This window comes from Carettochelys insculpta, chromosome 7 (assembly GCF_033958435.1).
Source record: "Carettochelys insculpta isolate YL-2023 chromosome 7, ASM3395843v1, whole genome shotgun sequence".
Classification (NCBI taxonomy): Eukaryota; Metazoa; Chordata; order Testudines; family Carettochelyidae; genus Carettochelys; species Carettochelys insculpta.
This window is the reverse complement of record NC_134143.1, coordinates 7,832,626-7,854,651: the sequence shown is the minus strand read 5'-3', so window position 1 is coordinate 7,854,651 and position 22,026 is coordinate 7,832,626. Positions and strand designations below refer to the sequence as shown.

Here is a 22,026-nt window from a genome sequence, read left to right as displayed (position 1 = left end):
GAGAACAAGTAATCTAAGCAGGGCTGGCTGTTCTGGGTCTCACTGGTCTCCTGCCTTCTCTGGCTGTGTTTTCCATGTAGCTCAAGCCCCTGGGGCCAAGGCAGGCACGCTGCAAAAACCAGAGGGGAAAAGTCAAACGTTAGGCAGCCAAGTTTGAAGGTGAGGCTCCTACCAAGGAAAGTTCCATTACTACGCAACCGCATCTCTGCCAGGTACAAAAACAAGTCGGACCATGTCTGTCTCTCGGGCGTTGCCTCTGGGGTTGAAAGAAAAGGAAGCTGTGTATTTGTACATTCGTGGGCAGAGGTGCCTGTTAGATGGTGCAGCCTCCTGGGTGAACAGACCTCCGGAGAGCAGAAGAATTCTTTCTTTCCGTATTTGCTGGTGGTGAGTTTGCAGGGAATTTTCTTTTTCTTCCCAGCTCCCATGAACTCGAGACCTCTCACTTTCAAAAGATCTAACACGTGACTTGTTTCACTTACAGGGAAAAGAATTGCTACTGAGTGTCCCATGGCGTGGTGGAAGGGCTGGGTAAGTAGAAGAAATATGGAATCTAATGCTCTCGTAACGTGATTTTTAGAAGCAGGAAGTCATGCCTGGTACACAGAGAATCTATTTATTGTGGAGCCAGAGTAAAATCTGGCCACTTACAGAATGACCACACCTAAGGCCTGCTGGTTCTGTGCGTGGGCGTGAGCTGCTGAGGAATCTGTTAAATGTGGTGGTGGTTTTAAGAAACAAATTGGGCCTTTTCTTGGCTGCTTGCTCCCTGGCGAGAGGGGCTAGGAGGGTGTGCTGTGGGGAGAATTTCTGGGAGGCAGCTAAGCTGAGGAAATACATTCTGCACTTCATCTGGAGAGCTGGGAACTCTGGTCTGGCGTCTCTATTGTGAGACCTGAATTCCACCGTCCGGCTCCGGCTCTTACAAACAGCCAACCTCCCATTGTTCTGAACCTCTTGATTGGCCAACAGGCAGGTTGCTCCAGTTGTGATGGTAGAAGCCGGTCGTGGAAGGAGACATGGTCCCAAGTAGATATGCTGTGGCTGGCCTCAGTGGGCAGCCAAGACCACAATGTTCCTTAGAGTTCGTGTTACTGTGAGAATGTTCTTTTCAAATCTGGTCCGGTGGGTAAATGGTTCTCGTCGAGATACGGTCACCCTGTGAGTGAGCCTCTGTCCTGTTTTCAGTGGGATGGTCCCGTATCTGGGATGCCAAAATGATGTCCCAACTTATTGTAGAAAAGGGACTAATTGTCTCGTATTTGCTGTGCAGGCGCAGCTGCCTGCTGGAGAGCATGTACTGTACAACAGAGGCGGCCGGCAGGGTAGTTACTTTCCCCTTCCCCGAGGTTCAGGGGAGGCAGGGGAGTACTCGGGCTGCTCTGCACCTGCTGCTTCCCCGAGGCTTGGGGAAGGGGGAGTACGCTCCCCATCCCATATGTGGCCATGGGAGATGTGGTCGCCCTAACTCTGCACCAAAGGGTCAAAGTGTGGAGAGTGGTGACTTATTTTGTGTGTAATCCAGGCTCCATGGAAATCAATGACAATAGTCATTTCCCTTCAATAGGGTCAGGAGCAGGGTTCCCACTAAGGTGTGTGTTTTTTTTGTTTTTTTTCCATTTGTGTGTGGAATAAATTTTATGTGCACCAAGGCATGCGTGGAGGTGCACCCCCAATAGAAACACAGGCTGCCAGCTGTGGGTGCTCGGCTTGGCAGCCCCTGAATCTTTCCTGGGTGGCTGGCCAAGTGCTCAGCTTACAGGGAACCCTGGTCAGGATTCCACCCTGTGACTTTGTCTTGATGTACCAAGAGCTGGAGGTAAAGAAGAGACAATCTGATGATGGCGTGTTGGTACCTGGGGCCCAGTTTGCTTTCCAAACACTGTCAGGCACCAGAGCTGTCAAGGGTCAGCCTGCAGTAAGGGTCAGAAGTATTTTGAGGAAATATTTGCCCTTGTTCTGTTGAAAGCCAATCTACCTTCCTGCTTACTGGGCCATCCAGCCCTTCCAGAGCCCACCTGGCAGGCCGATGAGGACCAGGCTTTGAGGATCACAGGGTTTTTGGAAACTTGTATTCTTGGAGCTTCTACAGTCTCTGGCTCTAAGGCAGCCAAGCAGGCAAATTCCCCAGAGCTGGAGCTCCTTGCGGAGCTGGACTGAGGATAATCCTCTTCTTGCAGAGAACTTCAAAGTTTTTGGCTTTTGTTCCAAACTGGAAAGAAACCAAATTCTGAAATCTCAAAATCCTGCATAGAACGGCATTCCAGTGCTCCACCCAGCAACGGGTGCAGCGTTCCAGGTAGCCGCCCCAAACAGTCGTCATCCTTACGGGTTCGGGCTGTCTTCTGTTAACTGTTTCTTTCCAGTACCACCTTTCTGCATTGCCCAGGATTTGGTTTTAATGCAATATAGATCAATGTATGCTCCAGATCACGTGTCCTACTGCTTTTACTCTATCCAGGATAAAATATGGGGAACAATCTGGGTGGAAGAGAGAAGGCTTCCATTTTATGTGTGCTAAACACTGACTCTGGTTTTTGACTGTGACGGTTCCTGGCCGAAGGGATTGGAAAATGGCCAAACTATTTCATGAAACATTTCAAATTTGTTTCCATTTTGCAGGGTTCAAAGGACACAGGTTTTTTCGTGTGTGGTTTGTGGTTGCCACCTCCCCCGTTTTTTCCTCATTTTTCTCCACGAAACTCTGGAAATGTCAGCATTTCCTCCCCTCCTCTGTCAGTGGGACCATGAAGATACATAATGGATGGGAACTGGGAGGTGACTTTTTCCTTTCAGATTTCTATGGTGGTTTTTTTGCTGCTTTGTCACTCTTCCAAAGTTGAAGGGGCTTTGGGAAAAAAAATGTGGAAAGAGGTAGCAAAATACAAAACCACCCCCACCCACAGCCCTGGAGATTCTCTCTGTTCAACAAAATATAAGCGGCGGGATTCAAACAAAGTTTGAATTCCCTTTTTAACTTTTTTGAAAGCAAAGTGAAAATTTTCAATTGAAAATGCAAAATATTTGTTACGTTTCAAAACTTTGCATTTATTTTAAACAAATCCAGGGGAAACCCACATTTTCCCCTGGAAAACCTCGTATGGTTGGGCAAAGGCTACTTTTCAATGAGAAGAAAATTTGGTTGGAAAATTGTAAGTAACGATGATCCCAAGTGAAAAGCCGAAACTCAGAGCATATCGGGTGGAGTAGATTCCTCTGCATGCCTGTCTAAGGGTCTTGGTTATGGTGATGACACATATATGGACTTGTTTCAGTCAGTTAGCTGTGTGGGATCACAAGGGATCAGAAAGAAGGATGAGCCTCCGCTGGATTCCTGTCCTAACCTGATGTGACCACACCCTCTGCTGCAACAATCAGAGAACACAGAGAATGTTTGTGGCTGTGAGTCATGGCTGATTCCTTCAAGGCAGAACTGACTCAAACCCTGACTGGACATGTCTCACAAAAGGGCTGTTTAAATCGGTTTGCCTTGCTCCCAAGACCCTAGAAGCTAAACCTCACCTTTGTGCTCCTCCAGTCTCAGAGTCATGGTGCACCAACTTAGAGCACCCTCCGGGCTGCTCTAACTCACACCCAGGGTCCTCACAGCCTGTAGGGACTGAAGCCACAGCCAACAGTGAGGCCTCCTTTCATCATCCATGTCCCCTGTACCACTAGCAAGGAGTGAGTGGTGGGGGAGACTTGATGCTGATTTATAAGCAATAGTGCAGTGATCCTTCTGGGTCCAAGGAAACCTGATGGACTGGCAAACCCCTCCAGAAATATAGCACAAAGCAGCAGCAGCTTTCTGAAAGGCCTACGGCCCTTTGCATGGTCCCCATGGGCTGTGAAAAGGAAGACAATGAACTCAATTCTGCGCAGTGGAGAAGTGTGGGCAGGAGAGATGGGAGAACAATGGGGAGGAGGAGGTTCATCAGGGCAGCTAATTTTGGGTGCCCATAGCGGGGCGGATGTAGGGATCTGGACAAGAAGAAATAAAGACAGAGAAACAGGAATAATCATAAAGTTCCCTCTATGGGCAAAGTAACCTGAACCCCAGTTAATCTAAACAGAGGAACGCCATGGTCCAGTCATACAGAAGGAGCCAAGCTTCACGTACAGGGCAAATTGTCAAATAACTCTCACTATTATGTCACCTTCTTGGCCGAGGCTATGTCCCCAGCAGACCTAGATATAGTAGCATGGACGTATGCAGACAACCTTCTGGCCAGTTCCTTCATTTCTTCTGCACAGAGCTGACCCCCTCCTGCGGGCCACGGGCTGTAGCATTTCACCCAGCGGCTCCTGCTGAGGTATACACCCTCCTGCTATTCTAGCTGGTGCAGCCTAGGACTCCACTACATCTCTTTTCCTAGATATTTACCAAGCAGTCCCTTACGAACTCCCTGCGCTGCCCACATCCTTTCAGCCAGGCAGAAGAGCTTGATGAAAGTTCCTCCAGGCCTTGCATGCCTGGTTTCTAGTGGGATTTTGCAAGGTCACTGACCAGGAGCTCCACCCTAGCATAGGCATGGTTCTAGTCTGCTACCTGGCAGACAGTGTTAACAAGAGCAGGATAGGTGTGAGTGTCAGTTCCATTGCCTCTGCTTTGGAAAAATACTAATGCCTCCTTTGGAGAAAAAGAACCATAGAAAATTGGGAGGGACATCAAGAGGTCATTTCAGTCCAGTTCCCTGCCCTCTCGGCAGGATCAAGCACCATCTAGAGTCTCTAGACCATCTCTGCTAGGTGTCTATCTAACCTGATCTTAAGTACCTCCAGTGATGGAGCCTCCACAACCTCCCCAGGCAATTTACTCCAGTGTTTAACTACCCTGACAGTTAGGAAGTTTTTCCTAATGTCCAGCCTAAACCTTCCTTATTGCAGTTTAAGCCCATTGCTCCTTGTCCTATCCTCAGAGGCCAAGGAAAACAATTTTTCTCCCTCCTCCTTGTAACTTTCTTTATGGTACTTGAAAACCACTGTCATGTCCCCTCTGTCTTCTCTTTCCTAAACTAAACAAGCCCAGTTCTTTCAGTCTTTCCTTCACAGCTCTTGTTCTCTAGAACTTTCATCATTTTTATTGCTCTTCTCTGGACCTTCTCCAATTTCTCCATGTCCCTCTTGAAATGTGGTGCCCAGAAATGGACACAATACTCCAACTGAGGCGAAATCAGCACAGAGTAGAGCGGGAAAAATGACTTCTCATGTCTTGCTCACAACACTCCTGTTGTAGTGTAAATAGACACACTGACTAGTCCAAGAAAAATGGTCCCACTTCCTCTGTGAGGTTCGGAATAGGCTTGGACATATGTTCTGAAAGTTTAGCAAAATAAAACATGATGCATTCACAAGAGCAGTCTCTGAGGCCTGGGTCCAGCTGGGCTAAAATCTTTGGGGTCATCTACAAGGGAAAGGTTCACCAGTTACACTGAGATGATGTCCCTTATGGGGACTCAGGCATTCTAGCATGAGTGCTTCTTTGAAGTTTAGGTTCTACCTCTTCCCAAGCAACATAAACTAGCCCGAGAAGGCCCTCTTGTACTGGAATAGTGCTGCCCACAATGGGGGTTATATCAGAGCAACTGTAGTGGTTTGAAAACAACAAGAAGTCCTGTGTCACCTCATAGACTAACAGGTATTTTGGAGCACAAGCTTTCGTGGGCAAAGACAAAGCAAGTCTTTGTTCCGAAATATTTGTTAGTCTGTAAGGTACCACAAGACTTCCTCTTGTTTGTGAAGATACAGACTAACACGTCTACCTCTCTGATACTTGTATTGGTCTAAGCTCACTCCCTTGTACAAAAAATCTTTCCCATGTACACAAGTCCGAGGTCCCAAGTTATCCAGAGTTGGTGGTTAAATCCAAGCCTGTCCCCAGCTAGCAGCATTAGATAAACACTTCACTGCCAGCCTGGGGTTGGGAATGCATTGAAATGCTCTCACTTAATAAACAGCACAGGGCGGAGAGGGCTGCCTGTTTTACTGTGGTTTGCCCAGAGAACCTCTCTAAGCCAGGACTACTTGAGGCTGTGGATGGAAGGAAGATGTTTTGGCTCAGATGTGCTAAACCTGACCTTCTCCAGATTGTGGGGAGGGTTAGCTCAGTGGTTTGAGCATGGGCCTGTTAAGCCCAGGGTTGTGAGCTCAATCCTTGAGGAGACTGTTTTGGGACTGGGGCAAACAAATATCATGGATGGTGCCTGGTCTTGCCAAGAGGGCAAGGGACTGGACTAGGTAAACACACAAGGCCCCTTCCACTTCTAGGGTATGTGTATCTCCAAGTATCTTCTTTTCTTTTTCAGCCACACTTTTAAAATACACTGGTTCTCCTTGCTGTCCTGTACTGCTCCCTTGAGATGCAACACCCTGTGAAGATAGTAATCCCCAGTTCCACTTCATTCAGGAGCCAGGCTGGTGAAGGTCTGGCATGGAAAAGCCCGTGTGTTTAAAATGGCAAGCTATCAGTTTAAGAGTTGTCTGAACTTGCTTGCAGGCTAGGGGCATTGTGGGGAAGTTTGTGATCTGGAGCTGGCAATATCAACTTGCCAAAAGGCAACCTAAAACAAGGTGGGGTGAGTTGTGCCTCTGTTTTAGGTAGCAGCCTGCTTTGTCTTTCTGCTTTGGGTCTCATGAGTTTGAATTTTCTTTTATTTTTTGAAAAAGAAAGTGAAAAGTGACAATTTCAGCTCAAAATGCAAAATGTTCATTACATGGAAAACCCACATTTTCCTATGGAAAACTTAGTTTTTTGGACAAAATGCCACTTTACAATAAGGAGAAAAGTTGTTTGGAAAATTGTAACTAGTGATGGTCACAAGTAAACAACCGAAATTAGGAGCCTGTCAGGATTCTAAGAAATAAAGCTGTTACATTGCAGCCTTTCCAGCATGAGTATTTTGTGTGTTTATCTAACTTGTGGGTGTGTACTGTGATCATAACAAGGTGCCACCTTTCAGGGCAAGAGAAAAGTCCAGTGTCAAAAGTCTGATCAAGGCTCTGGCTTTCTGCTGGCATTGCCATTAAGGAGCTGAGGAGCAATTATTACACTGGTACCTGTACTGAGCCCCATCAGTGATACATTGAGGCTTTTTCTTTCAGCGTGATGAAGATGGTAGCTCAGTGAAAGGCGTTCTGAGTTTTGATCCTGCACCCGATGCCCAAGTTCTGTACAAAGCCATGAAAGGACTTGGTGAGTTGACTCTATTACCAGCCATATATTTCAAACTTTCTGCACAATTCCTTACAGAAAACTACCACCATTTATGCCATCCCATGCGGATTCAGATTCCAAGTTGCTCCAAAACTGGCCTAAATCCCTTCCTCGGGGCAGTGGGTTTGGAAGGGTGGGATGGGTAACAGCTGAGGGATTTTTAGCCACGTCTTATTTTTTTCTCCTGCACAATGTGTTTGCATCCTTCCATTGTTTGTGTCCAGGGACCGACGAACAGGCGATCATTGACGTCCTCACCAAACGGAGCAATGCCCAGCGTCAACTGATTGCCAAATTGTTCAAGGAACAGTATGGAAAGGTACCTAGAGAAAGGACTTGTCCGATCAGTTTTCACTTTGCACTACATGAAACTTAGGCTTGGTCTGCACTAGGCAGGCAAGTCGATTGCAGATACGCAATTCTAGGTATGGCAACTGAGTCACTAGAATCGACTTATCTGCAATGGACTTACCTGGCCGTCCTCACTGAGGAAGGCCAATGGAAGAAACTCTCCTGTTGACCTCCGTTACCCTTCGCGATATCGAGGAGCACAGCAGTCGACTGAGGAGCCCGGCTAGGTCAGTTTCACTTGTCGGCTGGGCGCACAGAATCGAACTCCAGAAGATTGACCCTGACCGGGTAGATCTTCCACACAGTGTAGACATAGCCTTTGCCTAAGAAAGGGAGTGTTGGCTAGCGCAAGAGCACTGCCCTTTGCTGGATGGCATGTCAGATGCTGTGTGTTTGTGGTACTTATTGGCAGTGTTGTAGCTGTGTTGGCCAAAAGATATTAGAGAGACAAAGTTAGGAAGGGTAATATCTTTCACTGGACCAACTTTGTTGGCAACAAGCTTTCAAGCTTCCCCGGATCTCTTGTCTTCCACCAACAAAGCAGATCCAGTAAAAAAGATTCCCTCTTACCCACCTTATCTGCCTAAGGCTTTCATACCAGGGCACAGAGGTGATGGGCCCTGACACTTCTATAACAAAGCAAATCTACTTGGTAGTGGAGGTCTGTGTTCTTGGGACCAAGGCTCTGTCTGTCATGTGTATGTGGTATAAAGAAAGGTCATGATGTTCTGTGGCATCCAGATTTCTTGTCCAGCACCAGTCCTCTGATTTATTACAAGGCCATGATCAAAAAGAAAAGCTAGTTGGACAGTCATCAACCTCCCTATGGTGAGGCCCAAGCAAATTCACAATCAGACGTGTCACGGACTGTGAAATCTGGCTGTTTGGGTAGGTTTACCATATGTTATACAAATTTTATGGGGAGAGACCAATGTTTCTCAAACTGACCTAAGAGGGAGTTGCAGGGGGAACATAAGATTATTTTAGGGGGTGGGTCATGGCATTGACACACCTACTTCTGTGCTGCCGTAAGAGCCGGGCAACTGGAGAGTGGCGATTGTAATATCGGCTAGGTGTCTGGCTCTGAAGGCAGCCCCTGCCGGCAGCGGTGCAGAAGTAAGGGTGGTAATGCCATGCCTACATTGCCCTTACTTCGATGCTGCTGCTTTCCGAGCTGGGTGGCCAGAGTGTGGTGGCTGCTGACCGAGGGCCCAGCTCCACAGGCATCAGCACGGAAGTAAGACAGTGATACTATGCCAGGCCAGCCTTACTTCTGCACTGCTGCTAGTGCTGCCATCGGAGCTGGATTCCCAGCCAGCAGTGGCTGCTCTCCAGCTGCCCAGCACTGGAGGCAGCATTGCTGCCAACAGCGCAAATGAAAAGCTAGCAATACAGCCACCGCCACACAGTAACCTTGAGCCCCCTGCCCCACCTGCTTTTCAGATCAGGATTCTACAATTACACCACCAAGGAATTTCAGATTGAAATATCTGAAATCACAAAATTTGCCATTTTCAAAAACACGATGACCATGACATGGACCAACAGGGATCATGAATTTGGTAGGGCCTGACTTTGGGGACATCTGAAGCATGCGGGTGTCTGGAAGGGTTGTGAGGATGAACTCAATAAGGCTGACAAAGGGCCAGATACTGCGGTTATTGGAAGGAGTGCTATAGAAATATGTAGGCAGTTCATGCATCAGATCTGCTGGCTCATCAGCCCTTGGGTAATTTTATAATAGACGCGCCAATACAATGCTGCAGGTCATGAGCCCTGGCTATGCTTCTGCCTGAAGTGTGTCCTTTGTGTGTTTCAGGGTCTTGTGGGCAGCTTGAAGTCAGAACTGAGTGGCAAGTTTGAGAGGCTCATCATAGCCCTTATGTACCCACCAATCAAATACGATGCCAAGGAACTTCACGATGCCCTGAAGGTGAGGCCGCATCTGGAGTATTGCGTCCGGTTCTGGGCCCCCACTATGGAAAGGATGTGGACGCTTGGGGGAGGGTCCAGTGGAGGGCAACAAAAACGACTAGGGGGCTGGAGCACATGACCTATGAGGAGAAGCCGAGGGATTTGGGCTTGTTTAGTTTGCAGAAGAGAAGGGTGACGGGATTTGATCGCAGCTTTCAACTTCCTGAAGTGGGAGTTCTAAAGGGGAAGGAGAGAGGCTGTTCTCAGTAGTGTCGGATGGCAGGCAAGGAGCAATGGTCTGAGATTACAGAGGGGAATGTCTAGGCTAGATATTAAGAAAAACTATTTCACCGGGAGGTTGGCGAAGCACTGGAATGTGTTCCTGAGAGAGGTGGTCAAATCTCCATCGCTAGACTTTTTTAAGTCCCGGCTTTACAAAGTCCTGTCTCGGATGATTTCACTAGGGCTGATCCTGCTTTGGACAGGGGTCTAGGCTCAGTGGCCTCTTGAGTATTCTAATTTATGAAGCAGGAACAGGAATGCTGTGTTAATTTCCTGTGCTAATACAAGTGCTTAATAATGGAACTGGGTGAACCCTGTGCCTGGTATTGCTTTGCAGCAGGCCAGTGTTTATAGCAAACTTTTGGTTGGAGATGCTGTTATAGCATGTCATCGGTGGAAAGGGCACCCTTCAAAATATTATATGCGCTTTTGACTTGCAAAACTCCCTAATTCTGGTGACAAACGATAGCTGAAAATGACAGATCTCTGGTCCTTTGCCAGTTCTTGGTCTATGCAATTCCAAAGCTCCAGCCCCTTCTTCCTGTCTAGACAACCACAGCTCTGAACTAGGCCTTCATCTGCTATCGTAACAATAACCTCCTTTCCTCTTAGGCCCTCCGGTGTTAGGTCTCCAACAAAGCATAGCTGGTATGATCAGCGTCCTCACCATCAATGACCACATCAGCACCTTATTGAATTCCCCCAAGGGCTCGTAGTCAAAATCCTTGTCGACCACTGCCAGGCCCACCATAAGACACCCCTTCCCTGCTTGTTCCCTCTTGCCTGTTGCACATGTACTCGTCAAGGGAGACCATCTTTGGATGCTCATTCATCAGCTTCTAGCACCAACATCACTGCACCTCCTCCCAGCTTGCCCTCCATGCATGGAATGTTCTCCTTGGACCAGTCTATAAGGTTACTCCCCTCTCCTCTCTCAAATCCCTAACCTCAGCCTGCGCAAAATCAGCCAGGGGGATGGCTGGAGGAACAAGGTGGGGTGATGTCACCTTGCAGGTCGGAAGAGATTGGTATGGGAAGTTTGCATCCCAAAGCTGTGATACAGGACTTTGTTTCTACTTCCAAAGGTGGGAAAAGTACCCAAAAAGCCACCCGAGTAAAAGTACCTTATACTTTTAATCAAGTAGTTATTTTCCAGAAGGAGGCAGTAACATTTTCTCCTAAAGTACTTTTACTTAAGTAACTTTTGGGGGTCCTTTCCCCACTTCTGTCTACTTCTGCTTATAAAATCACAAGCAGAGAGAAGCCTGGGAAAAGTGTAGGTAGGTAGATTTCATTGCATCCCTCTCCCCACGCCCTGCTAAAGCCACTGGTCATCAAGGCTGTGTCTACATGTGCCCCAAACTTCAAAATGGCCATGCAAATGGCCATTTCGAAGTTTACTAATGAAGCGCTGAAATGCATATTCAGCGCTTCATTAGCATGCGGGCTGCAGCAGCGCTTCGAAATTGACGAGCCTTGCCGCCGCGTGGCGCGTCCAGACGGGGCTCCTTTTCGAAAGCACGCCACCTACTTCGAAGTCCCCTTATTCCCGTGAGCTCATGGGAATAAGGGGACTTCGAAGAAGGTGGCGTCCTTTCGAAAAGGAGCCCCGTCTGGACGCGCCGCGCGGCGGCAAGGCTCGTCAATTTCGAAGCGCCGCTGCCGCCCGCATGCTAATGAAGCGCTGAATATGCATTTCAGCGCTTCATTAGTAAACTTCGAAATGGCCATTTGCATGGCCATTTCGAAGTTTGGGGCACGTGTAGACGTAGCCCAAGAGGCCCGATGAGTGCATTGTACATGGGTAGAACCCCATAAACTCAGTCTTACCACTAGGGTAGCTCAGATGAAACACAAGCCTTAGCACATGAGTTGGTACTGGAAATGAGCAAGCCATGTGTGGTTCCTGGTTTCACAGCAAGGATTTCTCACAGCGAGGCACACACCCTAGGATGCCCCTCAGTCGCTTTGCTTGGAGACTTTAATTGCATGGCAAAATATTTGTCCCCCTCTTCTTTCCTTTCTCCCTTTTTCCCACTTCCAGGGTCTAGGAACAAGTGAAGGGGTCATCATCGAGATCCTGGCATCTCGGACAAAAGTGCAAATTCAAGAGATAATTAAAGCTTACAAAGAAGGTAAAGCCCCTTACGCTGTCCAGTGCATGACTGAGGCACGGTGAGAGGGTTGTGTGCAAATTGAGATCACCATTAACGTTTTGCGTGGTAAGGCGGGATAGTCCAAAGAGCTCAGTGTTGGTTTCCCAAAGGAGTCGATAGGAATTGGGCCAACACTGGCCACTTCAAAAAAATCCCGCCTTCAAATGTTCCCTGTAGTAACAGGCAGACCCGAAAGGAGCCCTGGGTTTAGTTCAGCTGGGTAGCAAGCAAGCCACTGTTGGTGTAAGGGCCTTTCCCATCTGTGGCGCTACGTTTGTTCCTGGTTTTTGCTTTACGTGCTCCGGTTGGGAAGCCATCCCACTTTGATCAATGCTCATTATTCCCTCCTGTCCTGGCTCCAGGGCAGCATTTGGCTTTGAGAGGAGGTTTCAAGCCCACACACACACATTTCTCCAGGTTCCCTTCCTGGGGCCTATCAGGCGTTCCTTTGTCTTTGGAGGGCTGGTGACATCTCGGTCATTCGTTGTGCCTTTTGGTGAGCAGACACCACCTACACACCCTTCTTGGTGCTCTTGCCTTCACAGAGTATGGGTCTGACCTGGAAGAGGACATCAAATCGGATACAAGTGGCTACTTTGAGCGGATATTGGTTTGCCTCCTTCAGGTACGGAGAAGCTGGTCTCTTCACCACTGGGGCTTGCTGTGAGTACGGGTCTCTGATCACAAGCCCACCTGCTGCAAGTAGCCACCGAGATCAAAAGATAAATCACCCAGACAAAGAGACTGCTTGACCTAAAGCTCTGCTTTAGAAACTGAAGCAGAGATGAGCGCCCCTTTTAGGCCCTAGGGATTAAAAAGAGAAATTGGAGAGGGTCCGGAGAAGAAGAACTAAAAGGATTAAAGGTCTAGCAAATATGACCTATGAGAGAAGATGAAAGGAATTGGGTTTGTTGAGTCTGGAAAAGAGAAGGCTGAAGGGGGATGTGATAGCAGTTTCAAGTACCTACTAGGGTGTTACAAGAGGAGGGAGACAAATTATTCTCCTCGGCCAGCAAAAATAGGACAAGAAGCAATGGGCTTAAATTGCAGCAAGGAAGGTTGAGACTGGACGCTATGAAAAATTTCCTAACTGTCTGGTGGTTAATGACTAGAATAAATTGCCTAGGGTGGTTGTAGAATCTCCATCACTGGAGATATTTAAGGAAAGGTTGGATAATTATTTAACAGGGATGATATAGATGGTGCTTGGTCCTGCCATGAGGGCAGGCGACTGGACTTGATGACCCCTTGAGGTCCCTTCCAGTTCTCGTGTTCTGTGATTAGCCTCCAAAGCTGCTCTGTGATCCCCAGCAATGTTAGCTTGTAAAGCAGGGCCCACTGGTTCCCTGGCGTGGAAGGACTTCTGTTACCAAACTGAGTTAGACCTATCAGGTTAATACAGTTGGGAAATGAGGCTGCAGCCCAGCAATCAAGTCTAAAAGTGTTTGGAGCACTTCTTCCACCACAGTGAGGTGCTAGAAGCCTCCGTCTGGTAACCCACCCATTCCCATGCAGCAAACCCGGGCTCAGCTCTCCATCTAGTTTTAAAAGAGACGTGCCCCCCTTGCATTGCACCCTCTTTTCACACCTGTCACCTCACTCAAGAGAGCATCTCCAATATGATCTCCACACTTCAGAACTATTGACCTGAGCTGAGCAGTACCATCTGCTCAGCTTCTTGTCCTAGGAGTGGCTTTAGCCAATCACAAATGAGAATTTTTCCCTGGTATTGTATGTAACACGATGGGTTACCTACCTTGCTGAGATGAAGGGCCAGAAGGAGGGATTCATCCCTCCATAAAGTGCTTTGAGATCCTCACAGGAGCGTTGCTGTAGGGAAGCAAATAACCGTGTTCCCCTTGTTCCCTCCTAGGGCGAGAGGGACGACCCAAGATGTTATGTGGATTCAGCGCAGGTGCTTCAAGACGCACAGGTATTTCTGTAAAGGGACTGGTCCTTTACCGTAACACCAGCTCTTAGGCTATGACGGAAGACCCTTGGCGTGAAATAGAGTTGCTCGCCAGGCTGTCACAATTAGATAGTCTCCTGGTTTATACAAAGGCAGGGACTGTGGTGTGAAAGGGTCTAGCTCACCTGGCAGCCAGTGGCAGCGTAAAACCAGCAAGCCAAACAACGTGTGACTGGCTCCGGCAAACTTGAACCCAGGACCTCAGTGTACGGCCTCTACAGCTGGAGTTCGAAACCAGCTGGCCCCCAGCTAAGGCTGCAGCGGAGACTTGTTCTTTATCACTGGTGGTGGTCTAGGTACCACTGGCTGGGACAGTGATGGCGGTGTGGGTTACAAATGCAAGCAGTGCCCCAGCACACACCCTGCAGGTGCGGAGAGGCCGTTTGGCACCAGCTGTGTGATTCCCTCCTCTGTGAGATCCATGCCTCCGCCGGCACCTGTAACCGACGTGTTCCGATCACAGGCCCTCTATGCTGCCGGGGAGAAGATACGGGGCACCGACGAGATCCAGTTCATTACAATCCTGTGCACCAGGAGCGCCACCCACCTGCTGAGAGGTACGGCACAGGGGGACGTGTCCCCCTGCATGGCAGCGGCTCCCAAAACGAGACCCCATCCCCCACCAAAAGCAGAGGCAAGGCCAGCCCTGGCCACCTGGGCCACCCAAAGTGAGGCAGTTAAACCCATGTCTTAAGCACCTAAATAAGGTGTTTTTTCCCCACAGGCGCGGAGCATTCAGAAGCTCCCGTTTGCTTTGGTGGAAGGTCAGAGCATTCAGCACGTCTGCCAATCAGTCCATTTAAAGAGCGTTTTGCACACGGCCGGAACGGGTGTGTTTGCCAGAGATGGCTGGAGAGAGGGCTGAGGCGGCGCTATCTTTCATTGCACCAGCCTCTGATGGTAGGTTCGAGTTTCCCAGGTTCCCGGAGTTCTTCCTCCGCTCTGGAGGTGGTGGTCCTTCCGCTCCCCTTCCCCAGAGAGGAGGAAGAACTCAGCGATGCCCGAAAGCTTGTCCCTTCCACCAACAGCGGTGGGTCCAATAAACGACATCACCTCGCAGAGAGCGAGTGAGCATCCCAGCGTGCCGTCTCTAGCAGGCGTTGTTCTGTGCTGAAGAATCCCGCCTTAGAACATGATCGATTCTCACGACAGGGAGGTGAGACGCCAGGCCAGGCCTCCCATCCCACGAGCCGCATGGAGCTGACAACCTTTGTATTGTGCCCAGGTTCAGAATAGGCCAGTTGCTGAGTGCAGAGTTAGACCATGTGCCTGAATTTTGCCCCCACCTGAGCTCTTCTGTGACATCTTGCTAGGAACCTGGGGCTGACTCCTCCTTACAGTCACAAATGTAACCTCGCTTCACTTCCCATCACCTGGAAGGGAGCAGGACTGCCAGCTCTTCCTTTGTACTGTCCTGGCTCCCTCCCCTGCTTGCTTATTTCCCAGGGTCAAAGATGACCTGCAAGGTAAATAGGTTGAGATCCATCCACCGAATGAAAAGCACCATGATTCACAAGCATTCACTGCACTTCTATTACTTAAGACCGTATTAAAGAATGTTAAACCTCTACCAATCATTCACAGAAGTGATAATGTTACAGTAAAAACAATATGGCTTGGCTTAAACAAGGGGCAACTTTCCCCTGGCCATTCTGAGAGCTGAGGAATGGCATGAGTTTAAAACTCAGGTTATTACAACTCTGTTCGTCCTTCCTCCATCAGTCCGGCCATAGTGTCCAAGCACTGGGGTTTGAAGAGGTCAGCTTGAGCGCTCCCGAGGTTGAAAGGCTGTGTTACATAGAACCACAGGATTAAAAAGGACCAAAAGGGTCATCCGGTCTAATGCCCTGCCAAGATGCAGGAATTGTTGTGTCTAAATCATCGGAGAGAGAAGGCTGTCCACCCTTGTTCTGAGAACCTCCAGTGAAGGGGATTCCACAGCTTCCCTAATACACAGCTCTCTAACTGCTCGCTTGAGATGCAGGGATAGGAGTCAGACTTGAAGTCTGATAATTTCACACCTGCAATGTCTATGCTCTGCTTATAGACAAAACAAATCTTCATTGTTCTGACTAAACATTTGCTTTCTGCAGGAATCTGGCATTTAGCTCCGTATTTTTCATAGACTTGTAGAACTGGACGGGACCTCAAGAGGTCATCAAGTCCAGTCTCCTGCCCTCTCAGCAGAACCAAGCACCATCTAGACATCCCCGAGAGATGTCTAACCTGCTCTTAAATGTCTGCAGTGATGGAGATTCCACAACCTCCCTAGGCAACCCAGTTATTGGGTTGGTTAGATGGTTTTGGTTTTTGCCTAGGGGAAAACAAGAAGTTCTGATCTTTCCCCGATGTCCCATCCAGAACTTGAAGGCAGATCAAATCTTGTGTTTGTTCAGAGTTACTTTGGCTCCCTGAGCTGGTTGTAGGCGCAAATGCAAAACTGAATAGTAGGTCCCTGCCCACCTTTCTGGAGCCTGATCTAAGCCAGGAGCCAAAGACAAGGATCAGGGCCAGATATCCAAATGAACATGCAATGAGCAAGTCTGTGCTTCCAAATGCAGACCAGTAATTCCATGCACCTGTGTCCATCTTCTTGCACACCCACCCAGTGTACACGCATGTGGATACTCACCTGGAAGTGTGTGGTGCCAGCTTTTGGCCCTGACATAAAGTCATTGAATCAATTGGAATCCGGCCATCCCCTGTGGGCTTTGTCTCAGGCTCCTTAGAACTGGAACCAGTGGAAGGCTGGGGAATTGTCTGGCACGGATTTTAATGTCCTTTGTTCCCCCACAGTCTTTGATGAATACCAGAAGCTGGCCAGCAAAAGCATAGAGGACAGCATCCAGAGCGAAACCCATGGCTCGCTCGAAGACGCCATGCTGGCTGTCGGTAAGGGACGCAGGGCTCCCGGCCTCTTGTCTACGTCTCTTCTCCTGCGGTGGTGGGGAAGCTAAGGCTTAAAAAGCATATCCATCCCATAATGCCAGGGCACAACTTAGCCATCATGATCCCATGGGAGGGTTTTGGGAAGGCAGTAGGGAGGTGAATTACTGTCACCTGCTCTCCTTGGGTTAGGCTGATCCCTGGCACTGACCAAACCTTTTCCTTTGTCTAGTGAAATGCACGAGGAACATCCACAGATATTTTGCAGAGCGGCTGTACCATGCCCTGAAGGTAAGGCTGTTCTAGCTCACTTCTCCCATCTCTTCAATCCCAAGTGGCAGTGGAGTAAAACTGGTGTAAGAGAGAGCAGAATCAGGCCCAGAGGAGGGACCCACAGAAGTGAAGTCTGGCAGGAGCTTGCATCTGTTGAGACCTACACAAGGAGACCAGTTCCATCCCTAGAGGTTTTTAAGTCCCGGAGTGACAGAATCCTGGCTGGGATGATTTAGCTGGGGCTGATCCTGCTTTAGGCAGGGAGCTGGACTAGATGACCTCTTGAAGTCCCTTCCAGCCCTAAGATTCTCTGATTCTCTCTGTTACATGCGTGAAACCCCCAGACACATCACTGGATTCACCAGGGTATAAATCAGAGCTGGTTTGTATGGTTTGCGTAGTTCTAATACCAATCAGATGACTGGTTTTAGAGATGCAGTTTCCCCAGTGATATTAAAACAAACAGACGTGCAGGGGGAGTACCTGGAAATCCCCGAACCTTTTCAGGCTGAATGTCTCAGAACCAGTGGAGATCTTTAACCCACAGATTATATAGATGTGACAGAGAAATGCGGGGCCTATGCAATGCTCCTCGGTAGATGAATGCACACGAGAGAGGCTTCCCCCAAGTGTTTTGCTGCTGATGGCTGTCGCCTTTGTAAGGGAAAAGGACTAAACTGACTGTTTGGAATCATGGGTAGATGCTATAGAAGTCCATCGTGCTTCGGTGTGCTGTATGCCCCAGTGGAAAGCTCCTGTTCCTGCTTGCGGGTCTATAGGTCATCTTCTGCTGAGTGTCTCACGCACAAAGAATGCCATCCACCAAACTGCAGGATGAGAGATGCTAAGTTAATTCCCAGAAGGATCTGAAACCTGGTCCGTTCCATCTTGGACCAATGTTTCCCCATCCCAGTCCCAAAAGGAGAGAAAATGAGGTCAGTCCCCACAGTGGCACTGCCGGCGTGATAAATGTCCTGTCATTGCAGGGGGCAGGCACTCGTGATGGGACCCTTATAAGGGTCATCGTTTCCAGGAGCGAAATTGACTTGAATCTCATCAAGGCAGAGTTCCTGAAGATCGCAGGCAAATCCCTCTCTGCCATGATTGTGGTAAGCAGCAGCGCGCTTGTTATGAATCACTCACATGCTGTTCTAGTACACCCCTCACCACCGAGTCTGGGGCTGTCAGAAGCCCTGTCAGTGAAGGCCAACCCCCAGCAACGTTGTGACTCTCCCCCTTGAGAAGTTTCCTGAGAAGGGTCAGACTCCAGAGGGAGCTGGGGTGCCCCAACGTCCATGCGGGAAACACCAGCCTCAGCCGCTGAGTCGTGAAACGTCCCCTGCAGCAGGTGACGGGACTTGTGCTTGGCCTAAACGCTGATGGGAGTTGGTTCTGCAGCCACAGGCTCTGCACCGACCAAGCTCTGCTCCCACCTGTTTTGAATTCTGCCAGCTGGTGCAGCCGTCTGCCGTGGTCCTAGCTCCCTTCCCAGTCCCCCGTGTGGGTCATCACGCGTGCTCCTTCTGCTCTAGTACCTCTGACAAGCTGAACTCCACCGGCTGGCCTAGCAGGGCAGATGAGGGCCAGCAGGGGCTAGGTCATTGCGTGTTTAATCCCTAAGGTTTTGCAGTCCGGGGAAGGAGCCATGGGCACCGGTTTGCTGAAGACCCTGGCCCTGCTCGGGTTGGCCAGAAATGGTGCAGGCAGAGCTTTCGTCCGGTCCTCTCCCAGGTGGAGCCAAGGGGCATGGAGACCTCTTGGGCCAACCCCTGTGCAGCCATAGATCAGTGTCGCTCCCTCCCAGATTGCCGTCCAGCCACTCCCCAGGGCTGCAGCGATGGCATGCCAGCTCCAGATTGCCTGGGGTTCTAAGGCACTGGAGCCTAAACAGAACCCAGACATTGCCCCAGCGCTGGGCTCACTGGGCATCCTGTCAGACACGGATCTCTCTGGCTGCTCCAGTGGGGACTGGAACCCGCTGTCCCGGGCGCAGTGGTGAGTCTTCAGACTTGGGTGTGTTTAAACATACCCTGCCCCAGAAGTTCAGGGACTGCCTCCCGCAGCGCGTGCTTCAGAGGCTGTGTGGAGTGGAGGAAAAGGGCTTATGGTGAGTTACACCAACAGGGATCTGGCCCACAGAGTGTATGTGACGGTCTAGAGACAGAATATTTCCCACCTCATCCCCCCAGGGTCCTGCATGCTTTGGGGTTGGATTCTCCTGGTCTCCAGGCTGGTGGCTGGTCCCTGGTAAAAAGCCACGTTCCACAATGGCATTGAATTCCAGTTTTCTCCCTGCCTGTCCTTCCAGTTTGTTCCCTTCCCCTGTGCACACGGCACAGAGGTCCCAGATGAGCCGTCTCTTGGGAATTCTTTCTATAACAAAGGCCCTTCTTCTAATCGAGACTGTCAGCATCTGTCATGTTGATTAATGATCAGCCGTTGAGCATCCCGAATGAATAACAATTCCTGATGAGACGTTGCAGCCTTTCCCCGCCCCCGTGTCTTCCCCGCCAAATACCCAGAGAGGCTGAAATGAGCATCTCGTCACTTCATCGTTAACGCTCCCCTGGACAGAGACTGAGAGATTTGTCTGTTTCCTAAAATCACATTGAGCAAGGCAGAGTCCTACGCTGCCAACAATCGCATTAAAATGCCAGTGGCACAGTTATTCTTCTGCTCTGCTCTGCGCTGGTTAGGCCTCAGCTGGAGTATTGTGTCCAGTTCTGGGCACCGCAGTTCAAGAAAGATGTGGAGAAATTAGAGAGGGTCTAGAAAAGAGCGACAAGAATGATTAAAGGTCTAGAGAATGTGACCTATGAAGAAAGGCTGAAAGAACTGGGCTTGTTTACTTTGGAAAAGAGAAGATTGAGGGGAGACATGATAGCGGTTTTCAGGTATCTAAAAGGGTGTCATAAGGAGGAGGTAGAAAACTTGTTCTTGTTGGCCTCTGAGGATGGAACAAGAGGCAACGGGCTTAAACTGCAGCACAGAGGTTTAGGTTGCACATTAGGAAAAAGTTCCTAACTGTCAGGGTGGTCAAACAGTGGAATAAATTGCCTGGGGAGGTTGTGGAATCTCCATCACTGGAGATATTTAAGAACAGGTTAGAGAGATGCCCATCAGGGATGGTTCAGACAGTACTTGGTCCTGCCATCGGGGCAGGGGGCTGGACTCGATGGCCTCTCGAGGTCCCTTCAGTCCTAGTATCCTATGATTTTATGATCATGGATAATGGGTGCAGGCCTGAGCACAGAACCAAGCTGGTTTAAGGCTACTTGGTAGGCCCTTGATCTGCAAGCAGCTGGGCTCTGCCCCTTTGGGCCTTGCAACAATGGTGATCATGCAAATGTGTGACTCCACAACTAAGTACATACAAGCTTAGACATCTGGAACATGGAGTACAATGGGTTTGGTTACACTTTTGTTTACAATGGGCTTTTTTTTTTATCCCCAAGTTGCTTCTGTTGCATTAGTCTTGACCGGTTGCAAACGTATTAGCCTTGACTGATTGAATCTCTCTAATCTGGAACTCTCTCACCCAGCAACATCTATAATCTGGCATGATTTTACTTAGCTGGATGACCACTTATCATGGGGCTGGCCAAGTTTCCCGCAGTCCCATGAAGTTTGTTTATGGCCACCAGTCCGGGCTCTCCACGCTCTGTGCTGTTATTTAGCTGTAATTTACCCCTACATGTCTTAAGAGCCCAGTAAGCAGTGAAAGTGTTGGTAATGTGAGACAACATGGACTTCCCGCTCTCTGGTGACCTCTCTCGGCTGGGACCAGTCAGGTCCCAAGGGAGCCAGACCAGAGAGGTTCAACCTGTAGAACACTGAGGAGAAACATATTAGGTCTGTTTCTCCTCTTGCTTACAGTGTGTGTAAATCAGGAATAAATCCACTGATGTCAATGGAGTTGGTCTTTCTCACAGCCCCATGGGATGTGGTTTATGCCAGCATGTCCCTCCGTGTTTCATTCTATTTTTGCTATTCCCTCTCTCAGGAGGACACAAGCGGCGATTACAAAACAGCCTTGCTGAATCTCTGCGGCAGCGATTAAGGGAAGAAATCCAAAGGGGAAAGGCACAATAGGGCAATAGAGGCACAGAAGTCTTTGGCAAGGAACAAGCGTCTGGGAATGGATGTCTGGAAAATCCCAAGTACAGAGGAAATAAAAAATCAGCGTAGAGGCAAAGATTTGTAAAGGAACCTCTGGGGCTGGTTGAGAATTTTTTTCAACTCTTTTGTCTCCTCCATCCCCCCAGGAAAATGCCAATTTTCAGCAGGGAAACTGCCAAATGGTGTCACTTCCAACTGGTTTTGGGAAAACGTCCCAGTTATCAAGCACCCCCCTTTGACCCATTTGCAATAAAAGTTTTGGTGTTCTGACTAGAAAGGGTGTCTTCCCGTCAGAAACGGACGTAAATTTAGGCCTAAGAAAAGGTTTGAAATCAGAGAGAAGCAGCTTGAATGGCTGCAGTTGACCTGGCCCAGTGTTTCCCCCACTTGGTTGGTTCATAAACATTTCTGAGATTTCAACTTTTGAGATGGGAAAATCTCCAAATTCTCAAATACTCTCAGGGCAGGAGCCCCGTTTTCTGCTTGGCTCAAGCCCCACAGCCATAAAACCCAACATTCCCTAGTCACCTTGAGGGCATGGCTGTGCTACAGAGTTATTCTGGAAAAGTTTATTCCAGAGTCGTTATTCCAAAGTAAAATACAGAGAACCCCCAAAAGAAGCAAAACTTATTCTGAAATAGTGGGTCCGTACATAACTGAGCCTATTTCGGATTAGAATCCCTGAAAGCAGTGCTCCTAGGGGCTCTGATCCGAAATACTATGTCTACACAGCAGATTGATTTCTGAATAAACTATTCTGGAATAATTTATTTCAAACTAGCCCTTATTCCCTGTCTTCACAGCTCCTATGCCAAAATATCTGTCTGTTTCAGAGTAGACGCTGTTCCTCATGGAATGAGGTT

The 22,026-nt window shown here is 49.0% G+C and overlaps 1 protein-coding gene across 1 annotated transcript; it reads left to right on the top strand.

Annotated features, from left to right (window-relative positions):
* The first annotated feature begins 296 nt into the window (after positions 1–296).
* ANXA8L1 (annexin A8 like 1) lies at positions 297–21,762 on the top strand. The gene is made up of 13 exons (XM_074999412.1): positions 297–387; positions 485–531; positions 7,102–7,192; positions 7,438–7,532; positions 9,384–9,497; positions 11,805–11,895; positions 12,462–12,541; positions 13,790–13,849; positions 14,349–14,442; positions 16,682–16,777; positions 17,004–17,062; positions 18,031–18,153; positions 21,048–21,762. The coding sequence occupies exons 2-13, from the start codon at positions 511–513 to the stop codon at positions 21,102–21,104; spliced, it is 981 nt and encodes a 326-aa protein (XP_074855513.1). The 5' UTR covers positions 297–387; positions 485–510; the 3' UTR covers positions 21,105–21,762.
* Positions 21,763–22,026: the final 264 nt, after the last annotated feature.

What these genes read in the sequence shown, in the direction of transcription:
- ANXA8L1 (XM_074999412.1), top strand. Translation starts at nt 511, where the DNA reads ATGGCGTGGTGGAAGGGCTGG. An exon ending in CAAAGCCATGAAAGGACTTG is followed by an intron (nt 7,193 to 7,437) that starts GTGAGTTGACTC and finishes GTTTGTGTCCAG; the next exon opens with GGACCGACGAACAGGCGATC. An exon ending in AGACGCCATGCTGGCTGTCG is followed by an intron (nt 16,778 to 17,003) that starts GTAAGGGACGCA and finishes TCCTTTGTCTAG; the next exon opens with TGAAATGCACGAGGAACATC.